Source organism: Mobula birostris, chromosome 8 (genome assembly GCF_030028105.1).
Source record: "Mobula birostris isolate sMobBir1 chromosome 8, sMobBir1.hap1, whole genome shotgun sequence".
Taxonomy (NCBI): domain Eukaryota; kingdom Metazoa; phylum Chordata; class Chondrichthyes; order Myliobatiformes; family Myliobatidae; genus Mobula; species Mobula birostris.
This window is the reverse complement of record NC_092377.1, coordinates 91468231-91486969: the sequence shown is the minus strand read 5'-3', so window position 1 is coordinate 91486969 and position 18739 is coordinate 91468231. Positions and strand designations below refer to the sequence as shown.

General features: G+C 43.5%; 1 protein-coding gene across 1 annotated transcript in view; it reads left to right on the top strand.

Moving 5' to 3' along the window:
* The window catches only part of LOC140202015 (metabotropic glutamate receptor 1-like), a 195872-nt gene that overhangs the window by 130252 nt on the left and 46881 nt on the right, over nucleotides 1–18739 (top strand). The window contains exons 3-4 of the mRNA XM_072266881.1: nucleotides 8037–8272; nucleotides 17038–17284. Coding sequence (XP_072122982.1) covers nucleotides 8037–8272; nucleotides 17038–17284 — 483 coding nt within the window. The remainder of the gene's footprint in view (nucleotides 1–8036; nucleotides 8273–17037; nucleotides 17285–18739) is intronic.

Genomic DNA, 18739 nt, shown 5'->3' with positions numbered 1-18739 from the left:
GGAAGTAGCCACACCACTAGGTTCAGGAACAGCTGCTTTCCCACAGCCACCAGATCTTGAATCACCCTGTACAATCCTAACCGCACCTCATCAACAGAGCACTACTCTAGCACTACTGTGGACTTGTCAGTGACTGTGTCTTTGTTCAAAAACAAGACACAAGAGAAAAAAAAATCTTTTACCCCTCTTTGCAATTTTATATCATTATGTATAATCTGAACCTATGTGCTACTGATGCAGCGGCAAGTTTTTTATCCCCTTTGTACACGTACATCATGATACTTGTGCAAAAATAACTTGACTTCTCCTTCCCCCACCTCCCTCTTCCTGCTGCCTGACCTGCAGTTTCCAGCATTTGCTGTTTTTATTTCCTCAAGTGTTGTTTGTCTTCATTGTGTGTTGATTCACTTGGTGTTCCTCATTCTAATGAATCAATTTAATGCCCTCCTGGCTGCACTGATTAATATGGAGGTTTGACCCATACACTACAAGCAGGACTTTTCTATTCTAGCCTGCTGCATTCACCAGCAACTTTTATGTGTGTTGCTTTTCTATTCCAGAACTGCTTCTCATTCCCCTGGAGTCTGAAATCTTCTCTTATAACATTTCTGGTGATAACTTATTTTAGTATGGCGTGGCATTGGGTATAGGGTTGTGCTCAATGCAATTAGCATCCTTCCCTTTTACTTTCCACTCACCCAACTTCCCAAACTATTGGCTGCTGGACATCACCTTTCCTTCCTGTGTTACTGGTTTCCTCCATGGATCACAACTTCAGCCTTCCTCAAAATGTTGTCCACTCTTGCAATGATATCATTTGCCCCAGCACCAAGGAGGCTACACTCACACACACATTTACAGAAACAACGTTAGGCGAGGGAGCAGCCCACCTCCAACTCAGGTCATGGGTTTTGTTTTTGTGTGATTCCAAATGGAAGGATTGGCAGCACTCTGGTTTAACACTATCCCTGAAATAATTCAGCATTCCTTTAACTATGCAAGCGATTGTCAGCCTAGGTCGGAGTAAAGGCTTGAACCCAACTAACTCCAAGGCAAAAGGGTTTCCGGCTAAGCCATCTCTGCCAGTTTAGGACTGCAAAGGCAGAACTTTAAATGGTGAAGAGTTGGATGTGATGTCATAAAGAAACCAAAAAGAATCTGGTGTTACCAAAGCAGAGGTCACAGCCATTGTGGAAAACATAGCAGATTGAGTTTAAGTAAAACAAGCTTAACGTGTGAAATAGCTCTGCTAATGCTTAATGTGTCGAATTTAGCTGTGAATCTTTGTGGTTGCTTTCTGGTGGCTTGTGAATATAAACACTAATGATCTTGTGCGAAGCAATCCCAATATGGTAGCTGGGGTTCGAGCATTGCTATATTGATCATAGCGGATTAGGTGTGAATTTCATCGGTGTTTAAATATGGTATACTGGTTATAATATAAATAGATTTGCATATCCTGTGCTATTCCAAGTAAAGCATTGTGCTTTACCCAAGAGTGTTTGTAGTGATTGGTATCAATTGTCAGTCACAAATCTAAACAGTAAAGTGTTTGCAGACTGAGTGAGCCTACATTAGTCACCCAATCAGAAGCAATACAAAGACTACTTAAAGTCAAAGAACACGAAAGAAGAATAGTTCCAATTTAGGAAATTGGACGTTGGGCAAATACAGGTTAGTCCAAGATGGGCTGAGAGTGTACAGGTATTTGTCTTGAACTGCTAACTGAAGTTTCTTTTCCCACAGATGCTGCTTCGCCTGATGAGTGTTTCCAACATTTTCTGATTCCATTATGTTAAAAAAAATCTTCCAGACTCTACCCTGTTGCTTATGGTGGGAGTCTGACCTGTAATTTACTTTGAATATCAAAACAGTACTTTAAATGTACAGTGCATTCCAGTTAATTGGGAAACATCGGGACCAGTGCATTTTGGCCCAATTAAGCGGCTGCCCCAATTAGCTGAAGTTTCATGGGAATAGTTAAAAAAAACAGTGTTTAGCTGAGTAAAAAATGATATATTTAAATGAAGTATAGAACTAATTAGAAGACTACCAATACTACTGGTGGTTGCCTGGCATATCCAGTGACAGGAAGCCTGTGCGGGAGAGTTTTTAATGTGGAAAAGCCTTTGCACTGGGACAGTTCCATTCTCACAACCTCCGAAGTCCCAGCCCAGTGGTACGAGCAGATATCACAACTGCGGTCTTCCCTGGTTGCAGTCGATGACCGTGACTTCTTTCATGCCTTGTCATGCCCGTTGTTCTCCTAGCATTGCAGGACCTCCTTCCTGGCCATTGGATTTCACTGTAGATCTCATCCACCCAGACCACTGCAGCTAACTTTGCATGCTGCAACGGCATGTCCCTGTCTCACTGGGGTATGGGAGCCACCAGCTACTCTCACCTGTTGAAGTGGTGTACCAGGGTGTGGCCACTGTTACATGCAAACAGCTACTTAGAGCCACAGGGTAGAGCCGAGTGTCCAGTGGGAACCAAAGGTAACATTCAAAATGATTGTCGATACCTTCAAATTCTTTGTAGTTCCCAACTTGTTGAAGTAGTGAAATTGTTTCATTTTCACTCCTGGCTGTTTCTGGCATTTCCCAGTCGGAATGCTCGGCACCACAGTGAACAAAACTGTTCTGAATTGTCTTACTGCTTATTTGTCGCCAACTATCAGTGACAAAGAACATTGCTTTTTGCATACAAACACCCGCAACTGATGTTATTTAACAACTGTTTACTGGAAGCATTGTGTAGTGTCTAACAGCTACACATGCGCACATGATTGACGTTATTTCGAAACCATTCGGCAACAGTTTCCTGTCCCAATTAAGCAGCATAGAGTCCAAATAAACAGAATCCTAGTTATTTTCTCAATTAGTTTATGTTCTTTCAGAGTTCTCTCAAGTAAGTGGCTGCCCCGATTAACCGATGACCCAATTAACTGGAATCGACTGTATTTCACCAATTGTTTAATACATTGAGATATCACATTCCATAACCCCAAATTTTTATACTAATTAACTCCACTCTATCTTGCCCCATCTTTTCACAAGGCTTTTCTCTCTTAAAAATGTATCGGGGTACAGTATTAATCAACATCCAAAAAGCACAGGTCAATGCCAAGCCGAAATCCTCCGCCGTTCTCAAGTAAATCAGCACAGCAATAATAAGGTCTTTCTCTACACAGTAGAACTTGCACACAGCTCATGTGGGTACCAATGGAAACTGATAGTCACTACTTCGTGAGTCGTGTAGCCAAGCAGCAGGAAAACAGGCCCTTCAGCCTATCAAGTCTGTGCTGACCATCAACCACCCATTTACATCTATCCCACTTTGTTTTCCCCACTTTCCATTGATCCTCCCCAGATTCTAATCCCTCCTCATTCTACACACTAGGGGTAATTTACAGCAACCTAATAACATGTCAGTCCACGTTATTTGGATGTGGGATGAATCTGGAGCATCCGGAGGAATTCCTTGCAGTCACAGGGAGAACGTGCAATGAACACACACTGCACCAGAAGTCAAGATTGAACCTGGACGGCACCAATGTGCTGGCCCTACCTGATCTGATTGGATCAGTTTAGAGGCTGGGAGATAGATGGTCATTAGATCATAGAGCAACATGGCACAGATACAGATCCTTTAGGCCAACGTCCTTGCTGACCACATAGTCTGGCAACCTCTCCCCATAAATCAGGCCCTCTTTTCCTGCCAATATCCACATCAATCTGTTCTGCACTCTTTCCAGTTTTAACCCCATTTTCCCCATAACAGGATGATCAAAACTGTACACAGTACTCCAAGTGCAGTCTAACTAATAAATTCTACAACTGTAAGATAATGTCCCAACTGCTATACTCAATGTCCTGACTGATGAAAGACCATGTGCTGTCTATTTGTGTCACCACTTTCAAAATATACACTTGTGCTCCTAAGTCCTTCTATTTCATTACACTCCCTAGGGCCCTACTAGAGTACAAGTCCTACTCTGATTTGATTTACAAAAAATGCATCACCTCACACTTACCTATATTGAAATCCACTATCTTTGTGGAAGTACCTGCTGAAGCTGCCTCCACTACTCTTCCAGACAGTGCATTCCAGACCATAACTAGCTGCTAGACTCATAGATTAATAGAGAAACAGGCCCTTTGGCCAACTGGTCCATTCCAACCAGGATGCTTATCTAAGTTAGTTCCATCTACCTGTGTTTGTACTCCCCTTCTCAGCACCAGCTGCCTCTTCCTCCGTTTTGCCTTCTGAATTATTCCCAGAAACTCTTGCCATTACTACTCTACTGTCATCCCTGCTAGAGTCCTCTTCCAGTCGACTCTGGCCAGCTCTCATCTCATGCCTCAGTAGTTACTTTTACTCTGATTTCTCTTCTCAAACTGCAGGGTGAATTCTATCATATGGAAATCATTGTCTCTTGAAGATTCCTTTACTTTAAGCTCCCTAATCAAATCTGACTCATTGCACAACACCCAAACCAGAATTGCCTTTTCCTTAATGGACTCAACCACATTTCATGGGCATTCTATAAACTCTTCTTCGGATCTAGTGCCAACCCAAGTTTCCCAGTCTACCTGAATACTGAAGTCCTTTACGACCATTGCAACACTGCCTTTCTTATGTGCTGTTTCTGTCTCTTGTTGTAATTTGTACCCCGTATCCCAGCTAATCTTCAGGGGCCTAAATATAACTCCCATCAGGATCTTTTTACCCTTGAAGTTTCTTAACCTTATCCATAAGGATTCTACAGCTTCTGATCTTATGTCACTTCTTGCTAAGGGTTCCATTTCACTTTTTTTTTTAACCAGCAGAGCTACCCCAGCCCCTCTGTCCACATGCCAATCTTTTCAATAGGATGTACATCCTTGAATATTTAGGTCCCAGCTGTGATCTTTCAGCTCTGGCTCTGTAAGGTGCACAATGTCGGTACCTACCCGTTTCTAACAGTGCAACACCCGTATCCGTCTTATTTTGTATACTGCATGCATTCAAATATAATACCTTCAGTCCTGTATTCACCATCCTTCTCAAATTTGTTTTCATGTTGTCTGAATTAAATATTTACCCCTTTCTAAACTTTATCTTTTTATATTCTGGAGACTTCAGCAATTTCTCCATTGCCCCCCTTCCCTTTCACTTTATCCTTACTTTTCCATGTTCTCCCCAACTATGTAGTTTAAAGCCATAGCTGTGTGATTCACCAGGACCCTGGTCCCAGCATGGTTCAGCTGAAGCTAGTCCCATCAGAACAGTTCCCTTCCTCCTCGATACGGATGCCAATGGCCAACAAATTCAAACCCACTTCTCCCACACCAACCTTTGAACCACAGAATTGAATTGAAAATACACGTGGACTAAGATGCTAACTGTCCTGTGCTATCACCAGTGGGATCATCAGTTGGTCTGCCACCTGTCTTCAGGAGTTTCGGCCCGCTTATGATCAAGGCTCCCTCGAGGTGGTTGGGCAGCAGTGCTAAAGCACCACCTCCCACTGGTGAGCTTAAAAGCTTGGCATCTGCCTCTATCAGAGTTGTTGGTCATTTCTATCCAACAGAGTTAACTCTCTAATAAAGTAAAGTAATCTTATTGACTCTGTGCCAAATTGCACATGGCACAGATGGCAATTCAGAAATTATTACCTTCTGGTAATAAAACTCTTGTTTAAATTTAGTCCCTAATTGCCCATATTCCCACAGTAGAACCTCTTGTTTTACCTCCATCATAGTACCTATATGGACCATGACAACTGGCTCCCCTCCCATTCCAAATTCCTCTGCAGGTCAGATGAAATGTCCCAAACCTGGGTACCAGGTAGGCACAGCCTTCGAGACTCTCACTCCCTGCAATTGAAAACTGTGACTATACCCCAAATTACAACCATGTTTCTCTTCTCTCCCTCCTTCTTGAATGGCTCCCTGAACCACAGTTTAGGTTGCTAATCCTTCCTACAGCCCCCACTCTCATCCGCACAGGGAACAGGAACCTCAGACTTGTTGGGCAAGATCAAGGGCTTAGGCTCCTCCAATACCATCTACCTGGATTACTCGCAATCGCACCCTCTTATCCCTGACCACAGACTGAATATGAAGTTGTTAATCTGAGGATGTTACGAACAAGAGAAAATCTGCAGACGCTGGAAATCCAAACAACACACACAAAATGCTGGAGGAACTCAGCAGGCCAGGCAGCATCTAGGAAAAGGGTACAGTTTCCTTCCGAAGGGATTCACCCCAAAATGTCAACTGTACTCTTTTCATAGATGCTGCCCGGCCTGCTGAGTTCCTCCAGCATTTTGTGTGTGTTGCTAAGGATGCTGCTGCTTCCTGACACACATTGTGTAGTTTCTCTCCCCCTCCCAGCTGTGTCAGTGTTTGAAGTTCAGCTTCCAGCTTTGAGCCTGAGTTCCAGAAGCAAACAATACCTGCTGTAGATGTCATCACCTAGTTCCTAAATCATGCAGCTACAGCACATCACCTAACCCTGCATCCCTATTGTATTAATTGCAATTTGGTGTCTTTTTAGTTAATTACTATGTTATCAATAACCTTACTTAAGTCTCGACTACGAGGCCACTGAACAATTAGTCCATCTGAGTAATTTAAAGGGTCTGACTTGATCCTCTCTGAAGTCTCTTGAGGCAAAGCCTTAAAGTCCCACTTTTATACTCGCCCACCCCAGAATTACTGTCCCACTTAAGCTCATCTTCCTGTTATAGGCAGCTGCTGCCCATCTAGCCAATAAACCAATTAATAAGATGTGCTGTTGAAACTCCCTCTGCTCTCACTCTCTATAAACCAGTTACATGCTTGTCTCCCCCTGTCCCACCTCCTCATTGCTCTGAAGAAAACTGCCTCAGCTTCCCCTCTTTGTAATCTCGTAACCACAATTCTTCATCCCTGTGACCATTCCAGTCAATTCTTCCTACATCCTCGTGAGGACTTCCTTAAGGTGTGGTGTGACTGGAACACTGGGATTCTAAGCAAGCTTTTGAAAAGTTTCAAGGGGGATTTTGTGGTCTTTGTCAAACTTTGTGAAGCCCAGGATCCAATATCAACGTCCATGTGACAGTTAAGCAATGTGTTCAAATGGATTGAAATTAATTCTCGCAGGCATTTCTTGCGAAACACACAACACGCTGGAGGAACTCAGCAGGTCAGGCAGCATCTATGGGGGGAAGTAAACAGTTAATGTTTCAAGCCGAGGCCCTTCATCAGGACTAGAAAGGAAGGGGGCAGAAGCCAGAGTAAGAAGGTGGGGGGGGGGGGGAGGGAGAAGAGTACAGTCTTGCAGGTGATAGGCGAGATCAGGTGAGACGGAAGTTCATTGGAATTTGCACAAAGGATATAAGAGTATGACTGTGAGATACAAATCAACATCTGGAAAAAGGTGCTGCAGACAGTCACTCAGTCATTGATTTAAGCTGGTTTATTCACAGATAATAATAGTTCTGGCACTGGGCTCGCAGATCAGAGAAGTGAAGTTGCAGTTCCTCTATTGGCACGTGGGAAGAGGAAATGAGAATCCAGTCCTTCAATCCTCTCCCACCATGCTGTATGTTGTCTGTTTATCTGTCTTTTCCCCCATGAGCCTTGAGAGCCTGACCAAACAAATACGCCTCTATCTTGAGTGGTTCAGTTGTATCTGAATCCTGACTTCCAGGGGAGGGTTTCACATTTCAGACTCAGAGAGCTGAATAAACAGTTAACAGCTGGGCAGAAATTTAACCATTGGGCTTTGAGATCCCCCACCTTCCTTAAACTCTACCAACAGAGCTACCAAGGCCAAACAGTACCAAATGAACTATAGTCTGGGCTGCTCTCTCCTTCCTTTGATTTACCACTGATGGCCATGCCTTTGTTGTCTGCACTGCTAACTCAAAAATCACCTCCTGGTTTGAATTGCCATTGGATGTATTTGGACCTGGTTTAACTTTTACAGCCAGTTCCCCCTCCCCCACCCCCCACCCCCAGCCAGTTTTGTTCACACAAGTGATTCCTCGCTCTCTCTCCTTGCAGTGACGGATGGGCGGACCGTGAGGAGGTGATTGACGCCTACGAGCCAGAGGCAGTGGGAGGAATCACCATCAAACTACGGTCTGCCGAGGTCACCTGGTTCGATGACTACTACCTGAATCTGAAGCTGGAAACCAACACCCGCAATCCATGGTTTCCAGAGTTCTGGCAGCACCGCTTCCAGTGCCGCTTGGACGGGCATCCACAGGAGAACAAAGCCTTCAAAAACCTCTGCACAGGTATGCGCTGCACTGCCTCCTGCCTCACCCTGCCACACGCCGCATATCCTGATCCCTAGGGCTCAACGTGCTCGAGGAAGCATTGCAGGTTACAGCACCACCACCACCACCAATTCACATACTGTATATGTGGAATCAAAATACTTCAGAATGTGAAACTCTGTCATCACAATAATGAAACAAAAGCAAACTACACTCACCAGCTCTTGTCTCAGCCGGGTGAGCTGAGACTGCAGCAGGGCTGAATTCCACTGCATTCTGAAGCCCTGACACCATTTTCCACGGTTCAGTTGCAAACTTTGATCTAAAAAAGACCAAGAAGCTAAAACACTGCGATCAAAAATTTCTACATTAGACATGCATTGGATTTTGTCTCCCCACCCCCAAAAAAAAAAGTTCTTGAGATTCCTTTGGTTACTTGCATGACCACAAATGTAGAACCTTCAATCAGCAACGGAGTAAGGTAGGGAAATAGAATAGCTCTTTCCCACCTTGCCTTTGGAAAGTACACCCTATATCAAGAACTACTGACAGGTGAGCGTGGTGGGGGAGGGCGGTGTTATTTAAATGCAAAATCTTGTCACCAAAGTGAGGACTCTACTGTCCAATCTTCCACGTGAGAACCCCAATTACCTGTGCATTCCCATTTACCCCGAGTCGCCTTTCACTCCATCATTTGCCATGGTCAGCTTGGGAGTAGTGAGCCAAAGTAGTGTGACTCTGTGACGAAATGCAGGCTAAAAATAGAATCATTGCTGTCATAAGTTCCTTATTAAACTCCTTGTTTCACTTTATTAGTTGACTGGGTGTTGCCTCAGTCACGTTATTTACTGAATCCAACACCCAATACATTGTGGAAGGTCTATTGAATTGCCTCGGACTAGAAGAGGTCAAATTTGCCAATCTTAACTAATCCCATTTGCTACATTTTGCCCAATGCCTTCCGAACCTTCCCTCTCTGTGTGTTACTGCCTGTTTATTCCCTTCCCTCTACCACTGATGGCCTTACCTTCAGCCCTCCACGCTCTAAGGATGGGAACTCTGATGAACTGCCCAATGCACATATTTAATTTTTTCCTTTACGGTCCCTAAAACACTAGCCTATTTGCCACACTGTTATTCACTTGAATTCACACCAGCTTCTGAGGCTTCTGGTTAAATTTAATGTCATGAGGCTCTGGCAAAGGATGACTCACCGTGTTTAAACTGCTGTGTAAATATGAGACAAAATAGAAGATGCTGCAAGCACTCAGCATTTGTAGAACAAGGTATATTTTGGGTCTGCAGCCTATCATACACAGCTGGAGATACTTCACTATTTATGAACTATTAAATAGAAGTTAATATAGACAGTTGCAACAAGATCTGCTGTTTGTAGATTGCTTCTGTTTTTAGTATTTTGAACTCAGAATAACAGTTTCTGCAGTATTTTAATTCTATACACATGTGAGCTGAGATTATTGTTATAACCCCTTTTCATTTGTCCTTCAACTTCAATAGAAGTATCGTAGAGTTTTATTTCCTACAGCTTGAACCTTGTTCAGATCCCAAATGATGATGGATCCCTGAAAATGTTTGGATTACGGAGGCACTGGAGTTACTCGTCACAGAAACAGGCCCTTTGGCTGATGAGACAAAACACCCATTTTAACTAATCACATTTTATTCTCCCAAAATTCCCATAAACTCCCCCAGATCCTACCACTCACCTAGGTGCAATTTACAACAGCCAATTCACCTAGCAGCCCACACACCTTTGGGATGTGAGAGGAAAGCAGGGCATCTAGGGGAAACCCATGCTTTCCCAGGGAGGGCGGGCAAACTCCACACAGGCAGCATGGAAGTCAAAGTTCAAAATGAACTAATTATTGAAGTATATATATGTCACCATATACTACCCTGAGATTTGTTTCTTGTGGGCATATTTAATAATTGTGTAATTGAATAATAACCATATTAGAATCAATGGAAGACCACACCAACTTGGGTGTTCAACCACTGCACAAAAGACAGCAAACTGTGTTGAAATACAAAAAGAAAGAAATAATAATAATAAATAATTAAACAATGAATATTGAGAACATGAGATGCAAAGTCCTTGAAAGTGAGTCCATAGGTTGTGGGAACATTTCAATGATGAGGTGAATGAAGTTATCTTCTCTGGTTCAAGAGCTTGATGGTTAAGGGGTAATAATTGTTCCTGAACCTGGTGGTGTGAGTCCTGAGGCTCCTGTACCTTCTTCCTGATGGCAGCAGCGAGAAGAGAGCATGTCCTGGGTGGTGGGGGTCCCTGACGATGGATGCTGCTTTCCTGCGACAACGTTTTATGTAGATGTGCTCACTGGTGGGGAGGGCTTTACCTGTGATGGACTGGGTCATATCCACTACTTTTTGTAGGAGTTTCCATTCAAGGGTGTTGGTGTTTCCATACCAGGCTGTGATGCAGCCAGTACACATCTCCACTAAACATCTACAGAAGCAGGATTGAATCGGATCACTGCTGCTGTTATGCTGAAGCTCAACTAACCTGTGCAGTTCAGATTAATGGGTTAATAATATTTGGTTGAAACACACAGGCACTGGGCGTTGAAACAGTAAACAATTGACCCATGGATATATTTGCATTTAGGATTTGGGATCTGAATTTGCAGGATCGATAATTGTGAGACAGGTCCTTCAGAATACCCTATCGTCTTGAGAGTTAGTGAGATAATCCCTGTTGAACTACTTTAGTGAACTTGTCTCTGTCACTGCTTAGCTTCTGAGGAGGTGGTAAAGCAGGGGTCCACGGACTTCTTGGTTAATGGTTGGGGTCCATATCATAAAATAGGTTGGGAACCCCTGCGTTAAAGGGCCTTGCTGGAGAAAATTGCTCCTCGTCCTTCATCTCTTGGAAATGGAAAGACCCTGAGCTCCTTTGCTAGTGAAAGGTCACCATGAGTTCAGACTTTGGGGAAGGCATGTGCTCAGTGACCACTTCTCACCCTTAAAATACTGCTTGTCTCTATGGAACAGTCTTTAGTTCACAGGTGTCCCATTCGCAGCTTGCACGTACCATATAACCACCAGGGACAGATCATTCAGGCATAACACACACCACTTCCTGACAGAGTTCCTCTCCCTTGTAGCTCAAAGAAAAGCGTAAGTGAGGCAACAGCAACTGAAGAGTAGCACCATGTCTTATTCCCCAAGGTGAGGGTGCACTCTCCACCCTTCAGAGAGGTAGCCTTGAAACCATGGGCTGAAGTAGTAGGAAGTGAGAGTGCCCTGGCACTCCAAACCTCCTGCTCACGACCACTTCTCCATCTCACAGCCTCTTCTGATTCATCTCGTGCTTTCGTCGTCTCCCCTCACCACAACCCTACCCCTGTGCTCTTCTCTTTTCAGTCACTGAAAGCCAGCCAGTCAATCCAGAGGGCAGGGATGGAGAAAACACATCCCCACCCACTTCTAGAAGTGCAGCCATCAGCCTGGACACCGTCGTGGTGTGTCATTCAAAGTTTGGTTCCGAGGCAGGATCTGGTTGGAATGGTTTACAGCTGGGCAAGTAGTGTGGCCCAGGTGCCAGTTTACAAGAAGCCAGTACTGCTGCAGAAGACTATTTTGAAGAGAGTTTTGAGGAGGAAGCATGCGAATGGCTGATGGCCATGCGCATGAAGTGCTTGGTGCCTACCGAAAGCCTGTGTTCATCGCCATGGAGCAAGAAATGCAACACCAGTGATTAGAAGTGGATAAGATCCCAAGAGTGGATAGAGTTTTAGAGTGATACAGAATGGAGACTGACCCTTCTGCCATCTGATCCTTGCTCAACAAGATGACCTTCCAAGCTAGTCCCACTTACCTGGACTTGGCCCATATTTGAACCTCAAAGTTCAGAAGTTCAAAGATCAAAGTAACATTTATCTTCAGAGTACATACATGTCACCACATACAACTTAGCAAATCTAGAGAATAGTAACTGTAAACATCAAGAACTCTAAACAAACTGTGCAAATGCAGACAATAAATAAACAGCAATAAATAACAAGCATGAAACAACAAGATAAAAGAGTCCTTAAATGAGTGTAGTTATCCCCTGTCGTTCAAGAGCCTGATGGTTGAGGGGTAGTAACTGTTCTTGAACCTGGAGGTGCCCTTGCACCTTCTGCCTGAGGCTGCAGTGAGAAAACAGCATGGCCTTGGTGGTGGGGGCCTTTGATAATGGATGCTGCTTTTCCATGGCAACGTTTCATGTAGATGCACTCAGTGGTTCCTCTTCCTTCATGTACTTGTCCAAATATCTTTTAAATGTTGTTATTGTACCTGCCTCAGCCACTTCCTCGTTCGACATACACACCACGTCCTGTGCAAAGAAAGTTGCCCCACTAATCCCTTTGTAAATCTTTTCCCTCTCAACTCACACCTATGCCCGTTAATTTTTGATTACCTTTCCCTGGGAAAAAAACCGGGACATTGGAGGAGAATCTATATTGCCTTGGGAGCAAGAGGAATTCCTCACACTTGAGCTTGGGAAGTACAGTTCTTGATGCTGTGAGACTGGCTGATGAGAGCTTGAGCAACCACAGCACTCGCTTTGGCTTTGGTCATGTGCAGTCAACTGTGTATCCCGGCTCTCACGTAAAGTGTGTCAGCTGCCCGATGATGTACGCCGGGTTGTAATGATAAGCTACAGCTGCATTAGTTAAGAGCCAGCTGGTGTGAAGATTTCAAATAAAAAGAAAAGGAAACGCAGGAAATACGCAGCATTGGTGGGAAGTGTTTAGTTTGCATGCAGGATCTGCAAACGATAACACACCATGCCCTAGAGCAGTACAGTCTCCCCGTGAGTTCCTCTGAAGAACCTTCTTCCCCTCACTGGACAGGTAACCAGATGGAGACGGCCAGAGTTGTGTATGGTTCACTTCAAATCTACACTCAGTGGCCACTTTATTAGGTATACCTGTACAGCTGCTCATTAATGCAAATACCCAGTCAGCCTATCACGTGGCCGCAACTCAATGCATAAAAGTACACAGACGTGGTCAACAGGTTCTGTTGTTGTTCAGACCAAACATCAGAACGGGGGAGAAATGTGATCTAGGTGACCTTGACCATGGAATGATTGTTGGTGCCAGACAGCATGGTTTAAGTATCTCAGAAACTGCTGATCTCCTGGGATGTTCATTCACAACAAACTCTAGAGTTTATAGAGGATGGTGTGAGAAACAATAATCATCCAGTGATCGACAGTTCTGTGGGTGAAAATGCCTTGTTAATGAGAGATGGCAGAGGAGAATGGTCAGAGTGGTTCAAGCTGACAGGAAGAGGACAGGAACTCAATTACAACAGTGATGTGCAGAAGAGCACTTCTGAATGCACAACATGTTGAATCTTGATGTGGATGGACTACAGCAGCAGAAGACCATGAACATTCACTCAGTGACCACTTTGCTAGGGACAGGAGGTACCTAATAAAGTGGCCACTGAGTGAAAGTTGTCAATGTCCACTGTACATGGATATCTGATGGAATATCATACTTTTAATCTGAGGATTCAGGTTTCAAATCACTGGGTTGATGATGGCTTGGTCTCTTCACTTTCCTCAGTGGGAAAGTCTTCCAGCATGCTGAAAGGATTGAAGGTGTCAAACCAGATTGCTGTGATACAATCATTCTCCATAATTTAGCCTTCCCTGCCCTTTTTGTTGCGTCAGTAATGGGCTTGTGGCACTTGCTTCCATAAATAATGTCTTCTGTTAAGGCAGCCCTGGATTCATAGAGGATTTAACCCACTTGGGATGCAGCAAAGATTACTGAGTGTGTTGAATCCTAACTGAACAAAAGTAAAATCAAAACAATATGAATATATTTGTGAAGATATAAAAAAATAAGAAATAGGAGCAGGAGTTGGCCATCAAGCCTGATCCACCATTCAATAAGATCTTGGCTGATGTGGCCATGGACTCAACTCCACCTACCTGTCTCTTCCCTCATAACCTTTAGTTTCCTGCTATGCAAAAGTCTATCGAACTGTATCTTAAATATCATTAATGAGGTAGCCTCTACTGCTTCTCTGGGCAGAGAATTCCACAGATTCATCACTCACTTGGAAAAGCAGTATCCCCTCATCTCCGTCCTAAATTTATTTCCCTGAACCATGAACTGAAAAAGAAAAGGTGCTGGGGATGATTAACAACCTCAGCCAAAACTGGAAGATGAGCTCACAGCTGTTAGCAAGCAGACACACCACCTACTAGAATTCATAGCTATTAGCTGCGCTTGCAATGTTGGATGTAGGCTTGGGCACCCTGGGCAGCAGGCAGTTATTGATGGGCAAGAAAAATCTGGGAGAAATGACAAGGATGGTCCTGAGATGCAAGACACTGATTTCAGAAGACTGATTCGCATAAATCATTGAAAGGAAATTGTATTGAGAGTGAAGTGCCGGTCGGAAGGACAACACAGATGTGAACTGAAAGAGCAAACATTTATTTATTTAGCCCTGCAACATGTCCCCAAGTGTTTCACAACCAGATAATTTATGCCTTTGTGAAGCATCTGCAGGCTGCTTCCTCTTGCTGGAAATGCTATATTAATACAAGGTGATAATGCTTCTTGAAGTACAGTTATGTAGGCAAATAAGGTGACATCTTGCCTACAGACCGTTCCTGGATAATTCTGAAATCTGTCAGAATTCAATATTAAATACTAATGCCTGAGGGAGGGAGAAAACAATAAGTGACATTTTCTTTACCTCAAAACAGACTCATAGTAGATTACAGGAGACCTGTAATTGTGTATTCTGAATGAAGCAATCCTCTGTGGTGGATAGACCACTTCAAGTCTTCCAAGTGGATTGTGGGTTATTAGTTGCATTACTGACTAATTTCTGCAAGGATTGGAATGGATGCATAGTTTAGACCCTGATATTTAGAAGCAACAAATCATGCAATGAAACCTCCTGAAAATAGTGCAAGCAACCAGAGTTGGCAAATTCGTTAACAGAGAAGGAAAAATAACGGCCGGTTAGTCAGTTTCTAGTGCTGGCCAAGATTTTTGATTGGCCAAGAACTGAGAAGGCTTCCTCTCCTTGCATAGAGGCTGGTCAGGGCCTTGGTTTAGCAGTTTATTGGGCAAGTGGGGACCTGTGATAGTGCAGTGTCCTCTCTGTACTGTTAGTTTTATTGTATCCTTGGGCATTGCATTGGAAAATTCTTATCTAACCAGTTTATAGTTATTTTTATCCAATTTCATTTTTTAAGATGTGCTCAAGGGAATATTCTGCAATTTTTTAACAAGTATTCTAATTTTGACCCAGTAAAGAAAGCACAGACATTGGGACAGAAAGTGGACCAAGTATGATAGTTTGCACTGAAATGGTTTGCTAGAGTGTGCAATGAAGGAGCTGAGTTTAAAGGGATAAACTATGAATATCTGTTGTACTGATATCACTTTTCCTTTGCCTTTAGAAGCTAGTTAAATGCCATGGGGAACTTTTCAGGTGTATGTAAAGTTTTCCAATATTGGAAAAGCGCAGAGCAAGAGAAAACACTTTTAAAATTAGAGACAAGGCATTCCAAAGGGAAAACAGGAAGCACTTCTTCACAGCAAAGGTGTCCTAGGATACATTCTTCCTCCATCGTTCAAACTTCCCTAACCTCCTAAATAAGGAAAATCATATTAGTATATGGAGCAAAAAGTTAAATCTTGTACCAAAGAGGACAGAGGGGACAGCAGAGCTTCACTTCCAGATGAGCTCAATGCCTTCTGTGCTTACTTTGACCACCAGAACAAGGAAGAACCATCACATACCCCAACATCTCCTGATGATCCTTTGGTATCTAAGGATAACCTGCACGCTGCCTTCAAGAGAGTGAATCCAAGGAAAGCATCTGGTCTGGATGGAGTACCTGGCTGAGTACTGAAGACCTGTGCTGACCAACTGGCTGGTGTATTCTCCGATATCTTCAACCTCTCGCTCTGGCAGTGTGTGTTACCCACCTGCATCAAGCAGGCTTCAATTGCACTGATGCCCAGGAGGAGTGTGGTAACCTGTCTAAATGACTACTGCCCAGTAGCACTTATGTCCACAGTGATGAAGTATTTGTTTTGAGAGGCTGATGTTGAAGCTTATCAGCTCCTGCCTGAGTGGAGACTTGGATCTGCTCCAATTCATCCACTGAAGCAACAGGTCTACAGCAGATGCTATCTCATTGGCTCTTCACACAGCCAGGAGGTCAGAAGTAAATGGAAATGATTACTCTGCCTTTTCCATCCAAGAGAATTTCTCTAAGGCAGGGTTCCCAACCTGGGTCCACAGACCTCTTACTTAATGGTATTAGACAGTGGCATAAAGAAAGGTTGGGAGCCTCTGCTCTAAGGTTAATGCAAGAAACCAAGTCATTATGTTACTGATCAGATATATTGTGCATGCTATTCCACCCAGCATCTTTCTTGGTTATGTATTCACTCAGCTCTGTTCAGTGTCAATCTCTTACCTCAAAAGAAAGAAGAACTCTTACACTAATGGAACAGATTTATTCATGACGACACATGGAAGAATACATAGTGCAGAGATAACTATCAATCATTGTCTCGCCCATCACAAAAAAAAGCCTGATGGAATCCATCAACAAAATTACCACAAGTTTGGCATCCCCAAATCATTCACTTCTAATTTACCTTGTCTTCACTTTTATTCTGCGGGATGTGTTAGTAATAATAATAGCAATCATGGTATAGCATTGTGATATGTGTCACAGCTCAAAACCAGTTTCTCTTCCCCAGGGAATGAAAGTCTAGCAGAAAATTATGTGCAAGACACCAAGATGGGTTTCATCATTAACGCCATTTACGCCATGGCTCATGGACTGCATGACATGCACAAAGCCCTCTGCCCAGGCCACACGGGACTGTGCGACGCAATGCAGCCTGTCGACGGCAGCAAGTTACTACAATTTCTAATAAAAACGTCCTTCATTGGAGTTTCTGGTGAGGAAGTGTGGTTTGATGAAAATGGAGATTCTCCAGCAAGGTAAAAATCTGTTTTCAGCAAGTTAGTTGACATTGTTTATTTGGGATATACTATTTTAGGTGTTTATTAGTTATGTAATTGCAGGGTTGTTCATTTGGTTTTGTTTTAATGAGTTGTTTCAAAGTCATGAGTCCCTCAGATGCTTTTCTTGAGATGTATTATTTGTGGGCATTTACTCAAAAAAGTACTATTTGGTTGTTTACTTGGTACATATTATCCAGGTGGCGGGGTGGAGATAGGTCTCTACCAAAGGAAGGGTAAGGCACTCCTTTCCTCAGCTAGCCTGCAGGTCACCCTTGGGCAAGGTGTAGCACCTGCTTAGCTCCCCTGATCCAAATCATGTGAAGCCATGGGAGCAGGTCGTATGAGCACAATGCTGGTGCATATCACAAGTCCAGGCAAACAATCTCTAAGAAGTATTGATAGTGGCTGAGGTTACCGGTCTTGTAAAGAGACTGCCCAGAATGGCAAACCACTTCTGCAGAAAACTTTGCCAGGAACAATCAGGGCCAGTGACAATGATCACCAGCATCATACGGCACAGCACATGATGATGATGACTATCAAGGGATCTTGACTTAAAGAAGTTTGTTTGAGGACAAGTTAAACATGCACAGAAGCCATTTTGCCTGTTCTGCCATACCAGTCCAGTTGGTCCCAATCCCAGATCTTTCTTCTCAGCCCTGCATTTATTCCTTCTCAACCATCAACCCAAGTCCCTTGTTGAATAAGATGATTGAAGATGTTCCACCAGCCTTTCAGACACTGAATCCCAGACCTTGACTACTTGCTGATTGAAAAAAGATTTTTATAATCCCTGCCTGCTCTTTGGGCAGTCACTTCAAATCCATGTCCTTGATTGTTGACTTTTGTGCCAGTGGGAACTCTTCCTTATTTTTTAATACTCTGTCAAACATACATGATTTTGATCACCACTGTCAAATTACCTGCTCAGCCTTCTCTGCTCGAAGAGAACATTTATTGCCACCATTGATTATTTCAGAACAAAAATTCCCAGGCCTCTGCTCCTGCTGGCTTGTCTTTTAGGATTTCTCTACATTAAATTGTACCTGCATTGCCTGCACTTGCTTGATCCTTACTTCCCTCAGTAATCTCAAATTTCCTATGATTTCATCATTCATTACAACATAAATGGAAGACATTTGGCCAGCTGTATCCAGGCTAGCTCTCAGAGCAATGCCATCGGTACCACGGTTCCATTCCCCCACTTATTTTTTCTGTAACCCATTTATTCTAGATGTCTGTTTACTCTCCCTGCCCACAATTTTCCTGCTACTCACCCACACAAGGAGGCAATTTACGGTTTACTTACCAACTGACAAGCATTTTGGATAAAGGAGGAAACCAGATCACTCCGGGTGAAACTGACATGGTCAGTGGAAGAAAACACAAATTCTACAGAGGTAAAACCTGAGGTCATGATGAAACACAGTT